This window comes from Phyllostomus hastatus, unplaced genomic scaffold, assembly GCF_019186645.2.
Source record: "Phyllostomus hastatus isolate PE091 unplaced genomic scaffold, TTU_PhHast_1.1 phas_contig_41, whole genome shotgun sequence".
NCBI lineage: Eukaryota > Metazoa > Chordata > Mammalia > Chiroptera > Phyllostomidae > Phyllostomus > Phyllostomus hastatus.
The window spans coordinates 8,674,963-8,695,285 of record NW_025333876.1 but is presented as its reverse complement, the minus strand read 5'-3'; the positions used below and the strand labels follow the sequence as shown (position 1 = coordinate 8,695,285).

General features: G+C 41.6%; 1 protein-coding gene across 3 annotated transcripts in view; it reads left to right on the top strand.

The window, feature by feature from the left end:
* Window positions 1-19,836, top strand: part of LATS2 (large tumor suppressor kinase 2) — a 104,416-nt gene extending 84,580 nt beyond the window's left edge. For 2 of the 3 annotated variants that reach the window (XM_045844779.1, XM_045844781.1), the window contains exons 3-8: window positions 1,248-1,380; window positions 2,475-3,775; window positions 4,681-5,263; window positions 6,829-7,011; window positions 9,498-9,604; window positions 12,380-14,689. In XM_045844779.1, the coding sequence (XP_045700735.1) occupies window positions 1,248-1,380; window positions 2,475-3,775; window positions 4,681-5,263; window positions 6,829-7,011; window positions 9,498-9,604; window positions 12,380-12,874 (2,802 nt within the window). In that variant the 3' untranslated portion in view covers window positions 12,875-14,689. Of the gene's footprint in view, window positions 1-1,247; window positions 1,381-2,474; window positions 3,776-4,680; window positions 5,264-6,828; window positions 7,012-9,497; window positions 9,605-12,379; window positions 14,690-17,829 lie in introns of those variants that run through there. The other variant, XM_045844780.1, reaches the window with a different exon arrangement.
* Window positions 19,837-20,323: the final 487 nt, after the last annotated feature.

Below are 20,323 nucleotides of genomic sequence, written 5' to 3'. Positions count from 1 at the left end.
GTGATGTCCCACCCTTGTGCCCTCAGACCCCTTCTCATCTCTTGTTACCACCTCCTGTCTTCCAAATTTTCAGTTTCTTCCTCCTTGTTTCCCCACCCTTCAACCTTCAGAGCAGCACCCCTGCATCCAGTAGGCTGTCCTCTGTGGTCACCACCCTTCCCTCTGTTCTCATGGCTCACAGCTCTGCAGAGCTGACCACAGGGTACCTGGGCCACAGCCCTCAGTGTCCTGTCCCTCCTGTCTCCCATCTGCTCCTGCATGCTGGATCTCCCCTACCTTACAGTTTCTCTCTGCCCTGGATTGATCTTCTCATTGACCAATGTCCCTTTTGGAAAACTTCTGCAACTGCTTTCAAATAGGGGCAGAACTCTGTGGCCAATTGACCCAGACAGTGGTCCCTTTTTGCTGCCTCCTCAAGCCTCCAACCCATCTTTTCCGTAAGCTCCTGCTCTGACTGTTCCGCCTGCCAAGAATCCATTTTCTCTACTGGGCTCCCCATCTATCCAAATTGTCTATCTTGAAGAGCCGTCTCTGGTGCCCACTCCCTTGGCGGGATGAGTCTGATTCCTCTGACCCTCATCCATTCTACCTGCATCTCGTGGCAGCCACCAGTGTCTGTCTTGTAGTATCCCATGGGAATTCTAAGGGGCCTGTCCTGTGCCACCCATGAGTCCACAGTCTCCTTTATCCTGTTCTTTCCTACTCCCACTGGACCAGGGCCCTAAGCACAAGTCCCCAACTGCTGTAGGCAGCACAGGGCATTGCAAACAGTAGGTGTTTGGAAGTTTTTTTATAGATGACTTTTTGGCAACTCTCCCATCCCCTTGGGGTAGATCACCTGATCTGGACCTCAGCATTACAGATACCCATGTCCCAGAGTCAGCCTGGGGGTGAGCTGGGTTACAGCAAGGCTCCTTGACCCCACCATTCTTCACAGTATGCTGTTATAGTTTTAAGTTTATACCCAGTCTCAAAAGTTTTCTAAGGAGAAACAATTTTAAGATTCTTTCAGGTCCACCATCAAAATTCCTGTATGTCCTTGATGCATGCTAAGTAGTCTTCTGTGGTTTAGTACAAGTTAGACTGTTATCATCAGGCACCTGAGGACATCTAACCAACTGTGCCCATTCTGAGACTCATCTGCAGCACCTCCAACATCACAGGGAGGCAAGTGTCACCAACAGTCAGGAGCAGGGCAGGAATGGAAGTCCCTGGTGGCTTGAAGATGACGCATGTGCTTCCTGCAGGAGATGGCAGGCCGGGCACTGAAGCAGACAGGCAGCAGGAGCATTGAAGCTGCCCTGGACTATATCAGCAAGATGAGCTACCTGGACCCGAGGAAGGAGCAGATTGTGCGTGTCATCAAGCAAACCTCCCCAGGTGAGCTGAGGCCTGCAGCTTGCTAGTAAAGATGGTTTGTGATTTAAAAACATAAAGTAAGATCCATTGTGGCCGTGGTCAGCAAATTGCCTCTGGGCACATTGTTACATGCCTGTAATGGGTGAGCCAAGCCTGCCCTGCTCTGAAATTCAGGCCCTGGAGGGAATGCAGCAGTGGTAGATCATGCAACCTACCTGGGTACCCCCCATCTGAAATAACCTGTGGTACTTCCTATGGTGGGAGCAACTTGTGAAAGATTGCAAAATTCACTGGATATTAAAATTAGGCAGAGTGGGAATAAAAATGTTCTTTTTACTTTCTGTTAGGCCTGTGGAGGTATCTTTCAAAAGGGAGGCTTATTTCATTGATTCTAAAACACCATTTCTCACACTTGAGAGCCGCTGCCCAGTGGCTCAGGGTGATGGTACTGGGGAGGCCTAGATCCAGGAGCAAGTGCTCGGCTTCTCTGGCTCTCTGTGGAGAGTCCTCTTCTGGGATGGAACAGATGCGAAGTTTTCTGGGGCCTGAGTTCCCCCAAGTGTGGTAGGGACTCATGATACTTATCAAAACAGTTTCCCCTATTTTGTGGAAGGCCTGAGATAAACCAACTTCATTGCTGAGTGAGAACTGTACAGGCTTTGAAAGATGAATCTCTGCCGTTAAGAGGACACAAACTCATGTTTTTTTCTTGACAGAAGGAGTTTCATTACACAGTGCTGGTTGGCCATCCATGTCACGGTGCTTAGCCATTTTGGTCCTGTCTCAGAGCACAGCTTTCAGGGGACCACAGGGCGATGTTCTGTGTGATTCTCTTCTACATTATCCTTTGGTTTTTGTTCAGTGGTGCAGGAAACAGCCATGTTTGGGTGTGACTCCTGCCTGATGTGGTGGCTGTAGAGGGTCCTGGCTTTGCCAGGGGCTCCCGTGACGGCTCTCTGTGGAAGGGGAGAACTTTTGACTCAGAGGCAGCCCAGATGAGCCCCAACAGAGTTCAGCCTTGCCCAGGGACCTTCAGTTCTGGAAGAGCCTGAAAGTGCCAGAACCTTCTGGACAGACCCCTCTAATGCCACTTTGGTTCTTTCTTTCCTGTGCAGGAAAGGGCTTGGCACCCACCTCAGTGCCACAAAGGCCAAGCTTTGAAGAAGCAGAAGATCCTTTTCCTCCCTATCATCCAATGAGTGGGGCCTATGAGGGCAGTGGTGCGCTGGAGGAGGTGCCCCGGCAGTACATGGACTATCTCTTTGCTGGCACCAATCCCCACAGCGCACCTGGTGGCTCCCAGCACCAGCCCAAGGGCTACTCTGCAAGTATGGAGGCTGCTGGGATAAACTTCCCCGTGGCTGGGCCTGGAGGTCAAGGCCTCCCCCTGCAGGGCCCACACTACAGGCCACACCTGCCGGTGCCCGGGGAGCCCCTGAGCTACAGTGTCCAGCGCAGCCCATCCTTCCAGAACAAGGTGCCACCAGATGCTGTGGGGTATGCCAGTCTGGCTGCCAAGGGCCCAGCTGGGCAGCCAGGGGCTGGCCACACCTTCCAAGCGGTGGGGGCCACAGCAGGTTTATATGTGCTGCACCCACACCACAAACAGGCCCCCCAGGTGCACACGATGGTACCCCCACAGAGCCTCCTGGCCCCCTCCAGGAATAGCCTCAATGTGGACCTGTTTGAAGCTGGCAGTGCCCCTGTCCAACCGTGGCCGGTGCCCACCCTGGCCCGGCGCAACTCTCTGCAGAAGCAGGTGGCATTCCGGCCCGAAGGCACTGTCCCCAACAGAAGCAGCTCCTTCAACAGCCACCAGCAGCCCATGGCCATGGCTTCCCCCAACACCATCACGGCAGTGACAGCAGCTCACATCTTGCACCCAGTGAAGAGTGTGCGCGTGCTCCGGCCTGAGCCACAGACAGCTGTGGGGCCCTCCCACCCGGCCTGGGTGCCTGCAACCACCCCAGCACCCGATGGACCTGACACTACTGATGAGCACCCCCTACCCTTGGTGGGTGCCAGCCCCTATCCACGGGATGTGGATGTGAGGTGCCCACCCCCGCCTTACCCCAAGCACCTGCTGCTGCGGGGTGTAGCTGAGCAGGTGGATGTGGATGTGGACTGCCTGTGTGCAGGGCTGGAGCAGAGGCTGCGGGGAAACCCCTCTGAGCCCCCTGACAGGGGCCACAAAGGCACCAAGGTAGATCGAGCTGGGAAGGATAAGAAACTGATCCAGACATCTCCTGTCCCAGTTCGCAAACATAGCCGCGACGAGGAAAAAAGAGAGTCTCGAATCAAGAGCTACTCGCCCTATGCGTTCAAGTTCTTCATGGAGCAGCACGTAGAAAATGTCATCAAGACCTACCAGCAGAAGGTCAACCGCAGGCTGCAGCTGGAGCAGGAGATGGCCAGAGTAATCTCTTCTTTCACTCTTCCTAAGCCATTAATAGGAATAGCAGTAGGATCCCTTTTCTCTCTGTTTTATGCACTTTTGGTACCAACTAGTCATCTCCCCAGCACTGGTCTGGTTATGGAGAGAGGACCTGGAGAAATCACAGGTGTGTCAGCCCTCCCTTCTTCCTTTTGCAGACTGCAGGGATCAGCTATGGCTGTACGCCATGTGCCAACAAGAAAATTAGCAAATGGATTTTTATGTGTTTTTGTTCATTGGCAAAATTCATTAAATTTCACTAATAAAACACGTTGGGAAAAGTAGAAACAAAGTTTGAGGTTTTGTGAATTGAAATTATGAGATTCATTTATCCTTTTGTTAATAATTTATTCCTTCATTAAAGTAATGCTTTAAAGGAAACTTACTTGATAAGAAGCTGCTAGAGAAGGTAATTAATAAATTTAAATTAAATTATAGTAAATTTAAATCACACAAACCAATAATTTCAAATTCTAAAAATAAAATTTGTGTTCTTACTTTCTGCTCTCTCATTTTCATTGACTTTTCTGTTTTCTCATTTTCCCCTGAGCTATTAAAATATTAGATTGCTCTTAGAGTTTCAGGAATTTTGTGGTCCCCTTTCCACAGATTTTTGTTAATAGATGTTTCCTTTTGTTTTTAAGAGCCTAAAGTTACTCAGAGAGAGGACTATTTTGTCTTCCCTTTGGATTCTGGATTTGTGTCATATATGGATATAAAGAATAAAACCGATTTTTTTGTTTGTTTGTTTGGAGTGTATTGGACCCATTCTCCTATCTTCTCATTCCTGTAGATCAAGTCAGGCTCCTCTCAGTTCTAGGGCATTTCCCACCAGCCATTTCTTCTTGGGGTTCCCCCGATGTAACTCTTATTTTTCTTCTGTGCAGGCCGGACTCTGTGAGGCTGAGCAGGAGCAGATGAGGAAGATCCTCTATCAGAAGGAGTCTAATTACAACAGGCTGAAGAGGGCCAAGATGGACAAGTCCATGTTTGTGAAAATCAAAACCCTGGGGATAGGTGCCTTTGGGGAAGTATGCCTGGCGTGTAAGGTCGACACTCATGCTCTGTACGCCATGAAGACCCTAAGGAAGAAGGACGTCCTAAACCGGAATCAGGTGGCCCATGTCAAGGCTGAGAGGGACATCCTGGCTGAGGCAGACAATGAGTGGGTGGTCAAACTCTACTATTCATTCCAAGACAAGGACAGCTTGTACTTTGTGATGGACTACATCCCTGGGGGTGACATGATGAGCCTGCTCATCCGGATGGAGGTCTTCCCCGAGCACCTGGCACGCTTCTATATTGCAGAGTTGACTCTGGCCATCGAGAGTGTCCACAAGATGGGCTTTATCCACCGAGACATCAAGCCAGACAACATTTTGATAGATCTTGATGGTCACATCAAACTGACAGATTTTGGCCTCTGCACTGGATTCAGGTGGACTCACAACTCTAAGTATTACCAGAAAGGTACTGTCTTAGGTACACCACACCTGCTTTACACATCTGGACACAACTTAGCCATCTAAACCAGGGGGTCCCCAACCCCTGGGCCCAACCCCATGGCCTGTTAGGAACTGAGCCATGAGCAAAGCTCACCTGGGCTCTGCCTCCTGTCCCCTCCTCCCCATTTCCACAGTGGAGCGAGCAAAGCTCTGAGCTCTGCCTCCTGTCCTCTCCACCTCCCCCTCTGCCATGAAACTGGTCCATGGTACCAAAAAGGCTGGGGACTGCTGATCTAAATGCCATTGTTTCCCACCCTAGTGGCTCCTAATCGTTGTGAAATTATCTGTCACTCCATTATTTTATAATTTGGAGTGACATCATTTTCTCCCTAAGAAAGTAGTATGATGTGTGTGAGTGGATTTTTTTACTATGGTATTTTTAGGATGATAGGTGTCATGGCACCTTTGTGAAGAAGCATCACTCTGCCCTATTAAAATGAGCCTTAAAAAGTGAGCCTCACAACTTCCTACGGAGTCTTAATACAGCTGACCTGGATCTGCCTGCACTATTTGCAGTATCTTTAGGTATCTGTAAGTGTAGGTATGGGTATAGGGATGATTATAGTTTAACTCCAACTCCTGTAGTTCTGCTATTTGGAAAAATCAGAAACAGCTGGCCGTTATTTATGGCTTAGATTCTTTTTTCTTTTTTTAAATTTTAAAAAATTTATTGATTTTAGAGAGAAAAAGAGATTGATTTGCTGTTCCACTAGTTTACCCATTCATTGGTTGAGTCTAGTGTATGCCCTGACTGGTGATCAAACCTACAACCTTGGCATATTCGGTTGATGCTGTAACCAACTGAGCATCCCAGCCAGGAAGTATTTATTTTATTTTATTTTTTAATTTTTTTTAATTTTATGTATTTATTTTTAGAGAGGGAAGGGAGAGAGAAGGGGGGACAGAGAGAGAGAGAGAGAGAGAGAGAGAGAGAGAGAGAGAGAGATCAATGTGTGGTTGCTGGGGGCCATGGCCTGCAACCTAGGCATGTGCCCTGACTGGGAATCGAACCTGCAATGCCTGGTTCGCAGCCTGCACTCAATCCACTGAGCTACGCCAGCCAGGGCAGGAAGTATTTATTTTAAAACCATACTTCAGGTTTCTAGGCTTTTTCTTTTAACTTAAAACTAATCCTAAGTCATTTAATTTAGTTCTATTTTCTGGCATTTAAGTCATTTTTCAAATTCACATTTTGAAAATCCTCTTATGCTTTTACATGCTCATCTTAAAGCACGCCTTGTTGAGATTGGGCTGAGAAGGGCTCAAAGTGACATTCCCTCAGTCACCTAAGCCTCAGTGCAACCTACAGCTGCTGTCACCGCACCGCAGTTGTTTCTGTCATGGTGCAATGTTTACTTCAATGGAGTCTCACACCCAGGACCTCAGGCTGCCCTGCTGAGCAGCTGGGTAGAGTTCTTTCTCTTAGTGCATAAAGAGCTGAATTGAATTACTCTTCAGTTTGAAGCTATAGGTTTGTCAAAAAGTGAAAACTTAATTTGTTTTGTATTCTCTTATTCCTGGGTGAAAAAGGGAGCCACATCAGACAGGACAGCATGGAGCCTGGCGACCTCTGGGATGATGTGTCTAATTGTCATTGTGGAGACAGGCTGAAGACCCTGGAGCAGAGAGCCAAGAAGCAGCATCAGAGGTGTCTGGCACACTCCCTGGTTGGGACCCCAAATTACATTGCGCCGGAAGTGCTCCTCCGAAAAGGTGGGTGTCTCTGGTGCTCACCTAGGCCATTCCACTTTCCTGCCCAGCTATAGGCCATCCTGGCTCCTGACCTGTAGAGCCAGAGGACCTCTGAGAATCTCTCCAGCCCCAGGTTTCTAAGACCCTAAATATTCCCCTGTAACTGTGTACCCATGGAAGCACGTGTCACTTCCATTTTGGAATCACCCTTGCTCCCAGGATGACAGAAGACACATACCTTTAAGTCAGTCTTTGCTCACTCCTTTTTTGACTGGGAAGTGAGAGATGGGCTAGAGGTGTGGACTTTCTATCTAGCACCCAAGAGAACCACTCCAGAACTGGTTTGACAGTCATGTGGTAGAAACAACTCTGAGGGGCACAGAGACACTATTCAGTCTGCCTAAGACATTTCCTGGCTCTAGCTCTCTTTTTAAAAACTTACTTTATTTTATCTTTTCAATTACATTTTAAGTTCAATATTAGTTTGTATTAGTTTCAGGTGTACAGCAGAGTGGTTAGTCATAATTTACATAGTGATCCACCCCCCCCACCCCTCCACCCCCAATAGTTCCAATATCCACCTGGCACCATACATAATTATTACAATATTATTGACTATGTTTCTTATGCTGTACTTTACACCCCGTGACTGTTTTGTAACTACCAATTTGCACTTCTTAATCCTTTCAATTTTTTCACCTAGTCTTCTAACCTCCCCTCTACTTTGGCAACCATCAATCTGTTTTCTGTATCTGTTTCTGTTTTACCTTGTTTATATTGTTCTTTAGACTCCACATTATAAGTCAAATCCTAAGTTACTTGTCTTTCTCTGACTAACTTGTTTTACTTAGTATAGTACCTTCCAGGCCCATCCATGCTGTTGCAAATGGTAAGATTTCATTCTTTTTATGGCCAAGTAATAGTCCATTGTATATATGCACCACAGCTTCTTGCTTACATTCTGAGTTGAGCTGTACCATCTCTAGCTGGTTATTGAGTATGACAGAATGCAAACACTCTTTTCCTCCAGTTCTCCCTTGTACTCTAGTAGCACCTTAAAGGTCAGATTTGGGGACAATAATGTGCATAAAACTACAAGTGCTCAGTAAAATTGGTCCTGGATAGATGTTCTGTTCCATCAGAATGACATCTGGGAGGGAGGGCTGGACTGGGAGTAAAAAGGAGAAAACTGTATATGAACAATGATTAAAATAAAATTTAAAAAAAAGTAAACACACACACAAAAAAGAATGATATCTGACTGAACACCAATGGAATCTTCCAGTAATAAGTCGCATGGCCCATGGCGACACTGGTTTGTTGACCTGAGTGTGTGTAATAAATCCAGGATTGGTGGCCTGTCTTTTCACATGTGTTGTTTCAAATCTTTGCAGCCAGCCACACTTGATTCGAGTCTGTGTTTTCTTTGTTAGCTGTGGTAATCCAAAGTAAATTAATTAACCACTCAGAGCCACCGCTATAACAATAACCTTGCTGCCCAGTTGCAGTCTCAAAGTAGGAGGAAGTGGTGCTGGGCTGTGGGACAAAACATTCCTCTTCCCATCCTACCCTTCTTCAGCATCCACCATGCATACAGTCCAGGAATCAGAGGTGGTGTTACTCTGCAGCCCTTAGTGCTAGATGGGCAGGAAGGACTGGGATGGAGGGGACCAAAGAGTCTGGAGAAACTCGCCTGGGAATACTGCCAGCTGGGACCTAAGGTACCAGTTCATACTTAGCACAGATTGGGTGACATCAAGACAGGAACATGGTTTGGAATGGGACATGAGGCTCTGGGGGAAGAAAAGTGGGAGAGAATCAGAGAAAAAAATGCACCTGCTCTGCAGCCTCCTTTGGGCTGACTCTGACTGAACTGCAGGACATCCTGCCTTAGCTCTGTCTTAGGAGCACTGTGAAGAAGAATCTGGCTAGTTAGTACCTCACACAGGGATTGTGTCTTCAGTGACAGTTGTTCCCTTTGCCAAAGTGCTCCCTTTCCTCCTCCCTTCATGTTCTTCACCTACCTCTGCCCCTCCCAGGAAAGCCTGGCTAGGAAGCCCTTGTGACTGGACACACCTGTTAACAGCTCTTAACACTTTCTGTTTGTGGTTATTACTATTGTAATTTGTGTCTGTATGGTCTTTAAGAATTTAAAATTCTGGTTAGTATTGTTAGTAACAACAGTAATATTTTAATATTAATGTTTTTTCTTATTACAAAAGCATCCTGTGTTTATCACAGACCAGTGACTAAAAATAAGAAAAAAGACAAGTAACACCTCCTCCCCATAGAAACACTGTTACCACCTTAGCACATGCCCTTTCCAGCCTTTATTCTGAGCCACACATGCAGGAGATGTGTTTTGTGTAGGTTTTTCTTTTATATAAAAAATGTGTATTGCTCCACCATGTTTCCCCATGTAGCAAAGTAATACTTGATATTTTCATACACTTCTTCTCTGTAGAGTACGTGCCCATGCCGGACTTGAATGTAGCCTTGTCTTTCAGGGTACACTCAGCTCTGTGACTGGTGGAGTGTTGGAGTGATTCTCTTTGAGATGCTGGTCGGGCAGCCACCCTTTCTGGCCCCCACTCCCACAGAGACCCAGCTGAAGGTAATGAAGGGGGAAATGCATAAGTTTGCTGCAAACGCATGGTTTTCTGACCTTTTATTCTGAGTGATGTAGGAATCTCTGTATAAAATGGGATTTAAAATTTTTTATTTTATTTTTAAAGATTTTTATTTATTTATTTTTAGAGAGGGAAGGGAGGGGGAAAGAGGGAGAGAAACATCAATGTGTGGTTGCCTCTTATGCGCCCCCTACTGGGGACCTGGCCTGCAACCCAGGCATGTGCCCTGATTGGGAATTGAACACCAGTGACCCTTAGATTCACAGGCCATTCCTTAGTCCACTGAGCCACACCAGCCAGGGTGAACATTTTTGTTTTAATAAGTAAAGCCCTAGAGTTAGACCTGAGTTTTAAAATGCAAAATATTATGTGTGTGAAATTTTACTTAAACCATTGGTCACCTGCCATCTCGGTATTTCCAGGTAAGAAGAAAGAGAAGCAAGCAGTAAGGCACGGTCAGATCTAGTCTCTACTGCCACTGTGCAAAAGCAACAGAAAAGTTTATAAACTATCCCTAAAGAAATAAATTTGTTTATTTGGATGTTTTATCATTACTGTTTTCAAATTATCAGTATGAGGTTATGGTAGTGTGCATATTTCTAACATTCATTTGATGTAATTAAATAGTTTTAGAATGATGGCCATTTACTCTCTGACATAAATGGTTTGATTACTTAAGAAGAATTGAATTAAGAATCTGATGAAATCTTTGCCACTTCTCAGAACAGTGCACTTACCCACTGACACATGTTTACTAACAATTCTAGGATGATTTCATATGCCCTGGAGTTTATGGTAGACCCTAAATTAATAGTCCCTTAATTAGAAGAAGCCTAAATTAAGGCTTAGTTTCATACCAGTAACAATAAAATTGGAAGTTGGTATTACCTGTAGCCTCACTGAATAGCTAAACCACTCACTCACTAATTTGCCTGCATGATCATGACACAGTTTCTATTGTAAATAAAATTCACCATTTTAACCATTTGTAAGTGTGCAATTTAGTGGCAGTAAATACATTCACAATGTTGTGCAACTGCCACCACTGTCTATTTCCAGACATTTTTATTTTTCCAAATAGAACTGTACCTGTTTAACAATAACTCTTTGTTCCCCCTCCCCCATCCTCTGTAACCTCTCTTCTCCTTGACTGCTCTGGGTGCCTTAAATGAGTAGAATCACATAGTACTTGCCCATTTATGACTGGTTTATTTCACTAAGAATGTCTTCAAGGGTCATCCATGTTGTTGCATGTGAAAGAATTTCCTTCCTTTTTAAGCCTGAATAATATTTCATTGTATGTATAGACCACATTTTATTTATCCATCATCCGGCAATGAACACTTGGTTGGGTTCTACCTTATTTGGTTATTGTGAATAGTGCTGATATGAACATTCATGTGCAAGAATTTGTGTGAGTCTTGCTTTCAGTTCTTTTGACTATATACCCAGAAGTGGAATTGCTGAGTCACATGGTAGTTCTATTGAACTTATTCACACTGTTTTCCACACTGGCTCCACTGTTTTTACATTTCTACCAACAGTGCATGAGGGTTCCATTTCCTCCACATTCTCACCAACACTTCTTTTTCTTTTTTTTATAGTAGCCATCCAAATGGTGGCTTCATTTCATCCTAGTGAGATGATACCTCACTGTGGTTTTGATTTTCATTTCCCTAATGATTAGTATGTTGAACCTCTTTTCGTGTACTTACTGGACATTTGTATGTCTTTGGAGAAATGTCTGTTCAAGGCCTTTTTTAATCAGGTTGCTTTTGTTGAGTTATAGGAAGTCTTTATATATTTTGCATATTAACTCCTTATCAGATACCTGTTTTGCAAATATAGTCTTCCATTCTGTGAACAAATATAGTCCTCTTCATTCTGTTTACAGTGTCCTTTGATGAACAGAAGTTTTACATTTTGATTAAGTCAAATTTATATGTTTTTCTTTTGTTGTCTGTGCTTTTGGTATCATATCCAAGAAATCATTGCCAAATCCAACATCATGAATATTTTCCCATTTTCTGCTAGGGATTCGATAAGCTTTAGCTCTACTAAAACTACTCAGGTTCAAACCAACCCTCCCATCCACACACCTACCTTCCTCCATGCTTCACCTGATGCTCAGTTCCCCTTACAGTAGCCAGTTGTGTTGGCCTGATTCAAAGTATGAGCAGTAAAGTCCCTTAGCTTTTCTTCTCACTGTAAACACATTTCTATGACAAATGTATTTATTGGATGGATGCATGCATTTAGATGGCTGGTATGTGCAGTTGAGCATCAGGGATTGGAGGCCAAGGCTGTAGGGTAGGTCAGCTTTATTCTTCTCTATGAGGTTGCCTTTTTAAATTATAAAACCCCAGCTGACCATCTCCCAGCCACAATAAGTATTTAATGAGAACCATGATGGTTCAACAAAAATCTATTGCCATAGCTAAAGAAATGACTCAGAGAGGATCAGTCTCTTCATTTTTGTGAAAAGCACAAAATTCTTTTGCTGAACAGTCTCTCTGATAGAAGAAAATTGGTCTCTCTGGGTCTGCATTCGGCTTCAGCATCCTGGCCTCAGACTAGAACAGTGACCTGCTATGGCTATTCAGATCCTCAACTGCGTCTTCTGAGTCTATCCTGACTTTTCTCCTGTTAGGAGACTAAAATTATTTAAAAGTCACGTCATCACGTATTGTCCCAGAACTGCCCATATAGGCCTTGAGATGTTGGGAGAAACTAAACCTTTGGTTCTATTGTCTCTTGAGGTGATAAACTGGGAGAACACGCTCCACATTCCAGCCCAGGTCAAGCTGAGCCCTGAGGCCCGGGACCTCATCACTAAACTATGCTGTGCTGCTGACCACCGGCTGGGGAGGAACGGGGCTGACGACCTGAAGGCCCACCCATTCTTCATCACCATTGATTTCTCTAGTGACATTCGGAAGCAGCCGGCCCCCTACGTTCCCAAGATCAGCCACCCCATGGACACCTCAAATTTTGACCCAGTAGATGAAGAAAACCCTTGGCATGATGCTAGTGAAGACAGCACCAAGGCCTGGGACACACTCACCTCCCCAAATAACAAGCACCCTGAACACGCATTTTATGAATTTACCTTCCGAAGGTTCTTTGATGACAATGGCTACCCCTTCAGATGCCCAAAGCCTTCAGGAGCAGAGATGTCACAGGCTGAGAACTCGGATTTGGAAAATTCCAATCTGGTGGATCAGACTGAAGGTTGCCAACCAGTGTACGTGTAGACAGACTTGACACTGACACCGAGCTTCCTCAGGCCTGGGTACTTGTGGCTGGTTCCTTAAAAGGCCTGATGGAAAGTTCGGGGCAGCTTTATTTTCAGTTAGTTCATTGATTACTTCACTTGAAATTCTAGTCTTCACCAAAAAACCCAAGACAAACAAAAATGCTTTTTAAAAAAGGACTCCAGTCTAGCATATCTTCACTTCTAGATTCTGGTTGATAAGGGGGATGGTTGTAAACATGGCTTTGAATCAGCTTTTGAGGACCTTCACTGCATTGAAAGAATTTTTTTAAAATTTAGTACAGTTTAGAAAGAGCACTTATTTTGTTTATAGTCATTTTTATTACTAAACTATAGGGATTAACTCTGACAAATCGTGCTGCTGTTATTTTATACATACATTTGTATTTTATTACAGCACTTACATTTAGGAAAAGAAAATTAAACTGAAGAACGTGAAAAGAAATCTCTGTGCAATAACATAAAAATAACACTGTTTTGTTGTTACTGATACCATTTTATTCACACAGTGGTTTTTGTTTTATATTTTTTTCCCACATTTAAAAATTGTGATATGTTAGAAGCTGCTTTTTTTATTGCTTTTTGCATATTATAGTATAATAGGCAGTTCGTGAGCAAGGTGACTCCATGGTGTGACTTCTGATGTCTGGTGTGTAGAGTGCTGCATGAGCTGGGCTTTCTGTTATGAATGACTGTGTCTTGCCATTCACAGCAGGTTCTGTGAAGATGTTTTTATACAGTATCTATAAATGAGACATAGACAGTGTGTGATGACATGGGTGGATGACCACTGTGATTGTATCCCTTACTGTTTTGTTAAAGAAATGCAAGTATGAAACTGAGAAGTGACTTCTGTGTGTGTCTTGGGTATGGTTGGATTCTTTGGGGGCTAAAATTAAGCATTTGTCATATACTAAACTCGTGTGCTTCTAAAGGGATTAATTTAGCTATGCCAAAAAGTTTGAAGTTAATCATGGAACTTGGTCTCACCAGTCGATCCACTCTCTTGTTCTTGGCATAGCTGACGTGTGGGGTCCAATAGCTGCCACCAGACAACCCCACCGTGAAGTCTGCCTGCCACCATTCCTCGAGCCGCTGAGACAGCTGCAGTCTCGCCATGTTGAAATTTAGTGATCTTGGCATTCTTTCACTTTTCTTTGTTTTGGTGTGCTTTGAAATGTCAGCCTTAACTTGGTTTTTTAAAAGTACATTTTCCTCATCTTTGTAAAACAGCAAGGGTTATTCAGTGACATTGGAATACAAATAAAAATGAAGCCATACCTATTTTCTTAGATGTGTAGATATATATATAACTACATAGATAAACATATAAAATATTCCTTATTTCAAATTAGTATGAGTCCTATTTAAAATGATTTATATTTCAGTGAAAAGTTTAGTTCTCTTGCTTTTTAAGAATCCAATGCATTATATTTTCATTATATTATTCCACATATTTTTCCTTGACATTTTTAGCATAATGTATTCATTATTTAGTATATATCTAGGCAGTAACACTTATAAGTTTATCATGTCTAAACTATAAAAAAAATTCTTGTGTACTGGTTTACATTTTGTATGAATGATAAATCCCAACATCTGCTGTGCTTGTACCATGACTGTCAGTATTTCTGCAACTTTACAGTAATGCTGTGTTGTTATTTACAGCGCTCTGACACACTTTTAAGTGGTAGGTTCTTTCTCAGGAACTCAATTTAACTATTATTTATTGATATATCATTGCCTTTGAAAAGCTTCTATTGGCACAAAATATTATTAAAATTTTGAATACAAACCCCTTGGTGTCATGTTTTATTGGAATTTTAAGTTCTTGCTTTTATCAGTGTGTCATATAAGAGTTAAAATTAGTTTTTTGTGTATCTTTAGAAAAGTGAAACTTTATGCATACTTGGCACAAGAAAGTATACTTTTTTGCCTCTTTTACACAAGTGGGAGAATTATGCATATTTTATCTGTACCAGCACATGAATTTTTCACCCTTTATTATCACTGTGTAATATTTTATTGTGAGGGTCTATTATAATTAGACCAGTCCTATATCAATGGACATTTCAATTGTTTCTGGTCTTTTTTATTATGAACCATGTTGGAATAAGTAACTCCTTATAGCCATCATTTTGTGCAAGGAAATATGTAGAATAGATTCCTAGAGATGGAATTGCTGGGTCAAAAGTTAAGTGTATGTGTGGTTTTTATTGCAAAGTAGCCCTGCACAATGGAGGAAGAACCCCTCTAGGTTATCTCCTCCACACCCCACTAGGTAGCCGAGAAAGCACATCCTTGACCTATCTTTATGTGGACCATTTCTCAGGTTCAAGTTTGCAATGAGCACCTTCCACTGCTTCATAGCTCATTGTGCCAACACACTGGTGCTCAAACTGCTTCATGTGCTGTGAGTAGCAAAGTCCTTTGTCTCTGATCCAGGCGTCTCCTGTCTTAATCCAGGATCCATGAAAGAATAAACAGGCTCACTTACTTATTAGCTTGTAAGTAGGATAAAATCCAATCTTAGACCTGACAACAGATGTTGGGTCAATATACATTCCCAATAGCAATGTGCAGATAGTTTAGGTAGACTCTTGCCAGCCACACAGTGTACTAATATCCTAACATTTTTTATCTTTGCCTATTAACTAAATTTTAAAAAACAAGACCAAACCTCAGTGTACTTTTACGTGGCATTCCTCTTATTTTGAAAGAAGTTGAGCATCTTTTGTGTATGCTTGACATCTATTTGAATATTCTTAAAAATGATGATCCTAATTTTATGCATTAATTGGGTGCTGGTTCCTAAGACCTTCCTCAGTTGAGACTCCCAAATGATTTCCATTCTCTTCTCATTCATCATTATCTCTTTCTGCCCAGCTAACATGAGTCATTTAACTGGTCTAGTGGCCAGACAACAGATTATGGAGAACAGTCTCTTCAGTGTTTTGATAGATTCCATAGGAGGTGAATACTCTAGCATTCATGAATTCTCTATTCAGAGGGTTGCAGGGCACAGTCAGGCCTGGCTTCATATGTTTGTAGTCATTGTTGGATATGATTGGAGTTTGTTGAGGGAGCAAATTATATTACATTCCTTCCAAGTTTCCTTCTCCACCTTGCATGCTACATGTCCCCTTGATAAGTCAAAGTGCAAATTGCAAAGAGAAAAACATTAGCCAGCATAGCATACTTCCTCTGAACCTCCTGTGGTCTGAACCATTTTTTAGTTGCAAGTTTTTGAAATGCAGTTTATTTCTTCCAAATTTGACTTATAAACCAAGTTTAAAGCCCCAGTACTTAACTAATATTTTATTTCAGCTGGCAAAATTCAGCATAGTCAAGAAGATTGTTGCCATTATGTGTGTATTTATAAGTCGTTTTATCAAGCATTTTATCCTTTTCCATTGGTTAAAAAAAAACAAACATTTCCTTTAGCAAGGGAACTTTGCATTTCCCAAAGTGACAGCTTAAATTTAGTGGACAAAATGTGATTATTTAACTGTGGAAAGAAAGAAAAATTCTATGGTTATTGGAAACTATGGTTAAATACATGTGGCCTCTTGAGAGAAATGCCTGATGACAATTGTTCTTTTGAAACTCAAATCAGATAGTGTTACTATACGTTAGTTTCAACCATCAAACATACCTTAGAAAACTCAAGAGGAGAAAGAAGGCTGTTGTATTTACTAATAGTGTCTCAAACTGAGTTCTTGCTTCCTGGTGGACTAAGTCTTCTTCTATCTTTTCCTCTTTTACAAAACTTCCTTTAGACATTCTTTTAGGATAGGTCAACTGGCAACAGATTCTTAGTTTTCCTTTGTTGAAAAGTGTCTTCATTTCTCCCTTTATCCTGAAAGGTATTTTAGGCACATCTATTTGGGGTATAATCATGTTTAGGGTACAGGATTCTGGGTTGACACTTCCTTCTAGCCTTGATGATCTCTGAGGAGAATCTGTTGTCATTCTAATTATTACTCCCTATAGAAAAGATGTTGGTTTTCTCTGGCTGCTTTCAAGGTTTTTTCTTTGATTACCTTTTAGGTTAGTTGTGACATGTCTCAGCTTGGATTTCCCTGGATTTACCCTGTTTGTAGTTAACTCAGCTTCTTGAACCTATATGTTTATTTCTTTTGCTAAATCTGTGAAAGCCTTAAGTCTCCTGCATTCCCTTTGATTTTCCCCAATTCCTACACCAATGTAATCAAGGATATTCACATTTTCTTATCTCTAAACATGAATTGGCATTAATTGATACCGCTCTCCCTTTGTTTATAAATTTTCGAAGCAGGACCATGTAAGAGAAAGAGTCCTGGGCATAGACTCGAGTGTAACACTAACTTTGTATAACTTCTTCCAGACTCATTAGTTATATGAGTCAGAGTCTGAACCAGTAAGTTTTAAAATTCTCCAGAATTAGTGACTTCTAAGAGGAGGTGTTTCAGGGGCTGCTAGGGCAAGAGAGTCCTGCCCTCTGCTTCTGTCAGACTAGCTGTGCTTTTTTTCTACATAAATTTTGGGAAAAAGCATTCTGCTAACAACAACAAAAAAACTTTAAGACCACAGGCTTATTGTTTTTTTTTTCAATTACAGTTGACATACAATATTATGTCTTAGGTATACATACAATATTATGTTTATTATGTTACTAATAGCTTTTAATGATATTTCTTGACTTATTTACTTTAAATTTGTTTTATCAACTGCATGTTATGATAATTCTCTTATCCCTCTCCTCAATCTGTTTCCCATTATAGTTCTATCAAGATTTTTAGTTAAATCAATTGTCAATGTAAAGATTATTAATACTATGCTAGTTAGTCTTTGAGTCTTAGTATATTGCGATTGTTTCTTGTATGAAAATTCTTTCCTCTTGGACTTAATAATTACCTAATTTTTTAATTTGCTTTGTTTTCTTTGAAACTGCAGGTTCCTCCCTCCCCTCCCTCCTTCCTTCCTCTCCAGCTGCTACAGTGGATCTGTCAGATGCCAGACTACTTTCCAAGCACAGATGCTTTGTCCACCTCCTCCTGCAGTCTGGACCAGCTGTTCTCCAAGCCTGGCAACCAGCTGTCATCTTGGAAGTTCCTTTTGTCACTTTGCTATGTGGGATCTCATTTTTGCCAAGTGTCTGAAAATGTCCCTTTTATACTCAATTGAAAAATATGGGTGGGCATAAAATTCTAGCATGAAAAGTCATGCAGCACTTTGAAGACATGAGTCCTTTGTTTTCCTGCTTCTGGCGTGATTGCCATTCTGATTCTCAGTTCTGTATGATTGATCTGTCTTCCTCTCTCTAGAAGTATTTAGGATCATCTTCATATGCCCAGTGTCGTACACTTCATGATGGTGTTCCTTGATCATAGGCTGAATGCTCTAGGAGCCTTCAACCTAGACACTAGTGCCCTTCAGTTCTGGGAAATTTTCTTGCACTATTTCCTTGAACTTTATTCTTTCTGTTCTCTAATTCCTATAAGTTGGAGCTCCTCAAATGACCCTCTAATTTTCTTATGTTTATACCCTAAAATCCATGTCTTTTTTATTTCACTTTCTGGAAGATGTCATTGACTGTATCTTACAGATTTTAAATTAAATGTTTTGGGGGGGTGCATTACGATTTGTTCTTGTTTTATGTTGTCAATTTTTACATTTATTATTTCTCTTAATATTTCAAGTTGTTGTGTTTTTTTTTCCTGCTTCCCAAATGCCTGTATGTCCTGTGGGTTCCTTTTTGTTGTTTTGCTGGTTTCTTTCTTTGCTTTGTTCTTTCTCTTTCATGTTGAGGCTTTCATTAAGACTTTGCACATTTTTTAAAAAAAGCTTTATTGAGATATAATTCACATAAATCCATAAAATTTGCCCATTCAATTAAACAGTTTTTAGCATATTTACAGAGTTGCACAAACATCACCACAGTCAATTTTGGAACATTTTTATCACCCCAAAAGAAACCCTGTTCCTTTTGGTAATCACTCCAATTTCTTATTCCCATCCCAACTTCCCACCTTAGGCAACCATTAACCTACTTTCTGTGTCTCTGGGTTCTATTGCCTATTGTACACATTTCATATAAATGACCTTTAGTGACTGACTTCTTTCAGTTAGCAATGTTTTAAAGGTTTATCTGTGTCGTAGCATGTGTCAGTGTATCATTACTTTCTATTGTCAAATAGTATTGATTTTATAATATAGGCCTATTTGGAATGTCTTTTTCTTAGGGTGTATTTAGGGTGTAGATTGTGTCTCAAAGAATTGGTCTGTTACATCTCAGATATCAAGTTTGTAGACATAAAGTTGTTCATAATCCTTGATTGTCCCTTTAATATCTATGTGGTAGTAATGTTTCCTCTTTTATTTCTGATGCTGTCAATGTGTGTTCTCCCTCTTTTTGTCCCTAGTTAGTGTCTAGAAGTATATTTATTACATTGATCTTTTCAAAGAACCAGCTTTTGCTTTTATTTTCTATTCTGATTTCCTGTCCTCAATTTCATTGATTTGTGTTCTATCTAATATTTATCATTGTCTTCTTATGATAGCTTTATATTTAACTGCTCTTTTTTGCTGATTTCCTAAGGTGGAAGTTTAGATTATTGGTTTTACATTTTTCTTCTTTTCTAATATACATAGTCATTATTATAAATTTCTCTCTAAGCACTGCTTTTGTTGCATCCTACAAATTTTGATGTTAGTTGTATTTTTATTTTCATTTAGTTCAAAATATTTTAAAATTTCTTGTGAAATTTCTTTGACCTATATGTTATTTAGGAGTGTGTTGCTTAATCTCCAAGTATTTTGGCATTTTCCAGTGATCTTTCTGTTATCTATTTCTAGTTTATTTCCATTGTGGTCTAAAACTATGACTTTTATTATTTTAAATGTATAAAAATGTGTTTTATGGCCCAGAATGTGGTCTGTCTTGAGTAATATTTCATGATAAAATAAAGAAGATAGGTTGAAACTCTGTTCTAGAAGTTATCCAGATCATCTTCTCAACTCTGGCCCGATGAGTGGCTGCCCTTACTCCAGATTGAAAAAGATGAGAAGATTATTCCCTGAGGATGGTAAACTAGAGGGCTGCTGAGGTTATGGGGCATGGTTTTGGACAGAACTATGGGACTCTCCACAGCAGGATGAAGTGAATGTATGCATACTGAATCTTTCAGTTCTTTTCCTAGTCAGCTCTTGGAATACTGGCAACAAGGTTGTCATGCTCAGGGCAGGAGATTGGTGGTCATCTCTAGGACCTCTGAACACCCTAGGAGGAAAGACTTGAAAATATGGATATCAAGGTTCCCCAACTAGGGAACCTAGTGGATTACCTTACATCGAAGCTTCCCTCAGACAATCAGATGCAGTCTGCATTTTACTGTCCAGCCCTCAGATGTTATCCTTTGAAGACTAAATGAACCTGAGGAGAGAATCT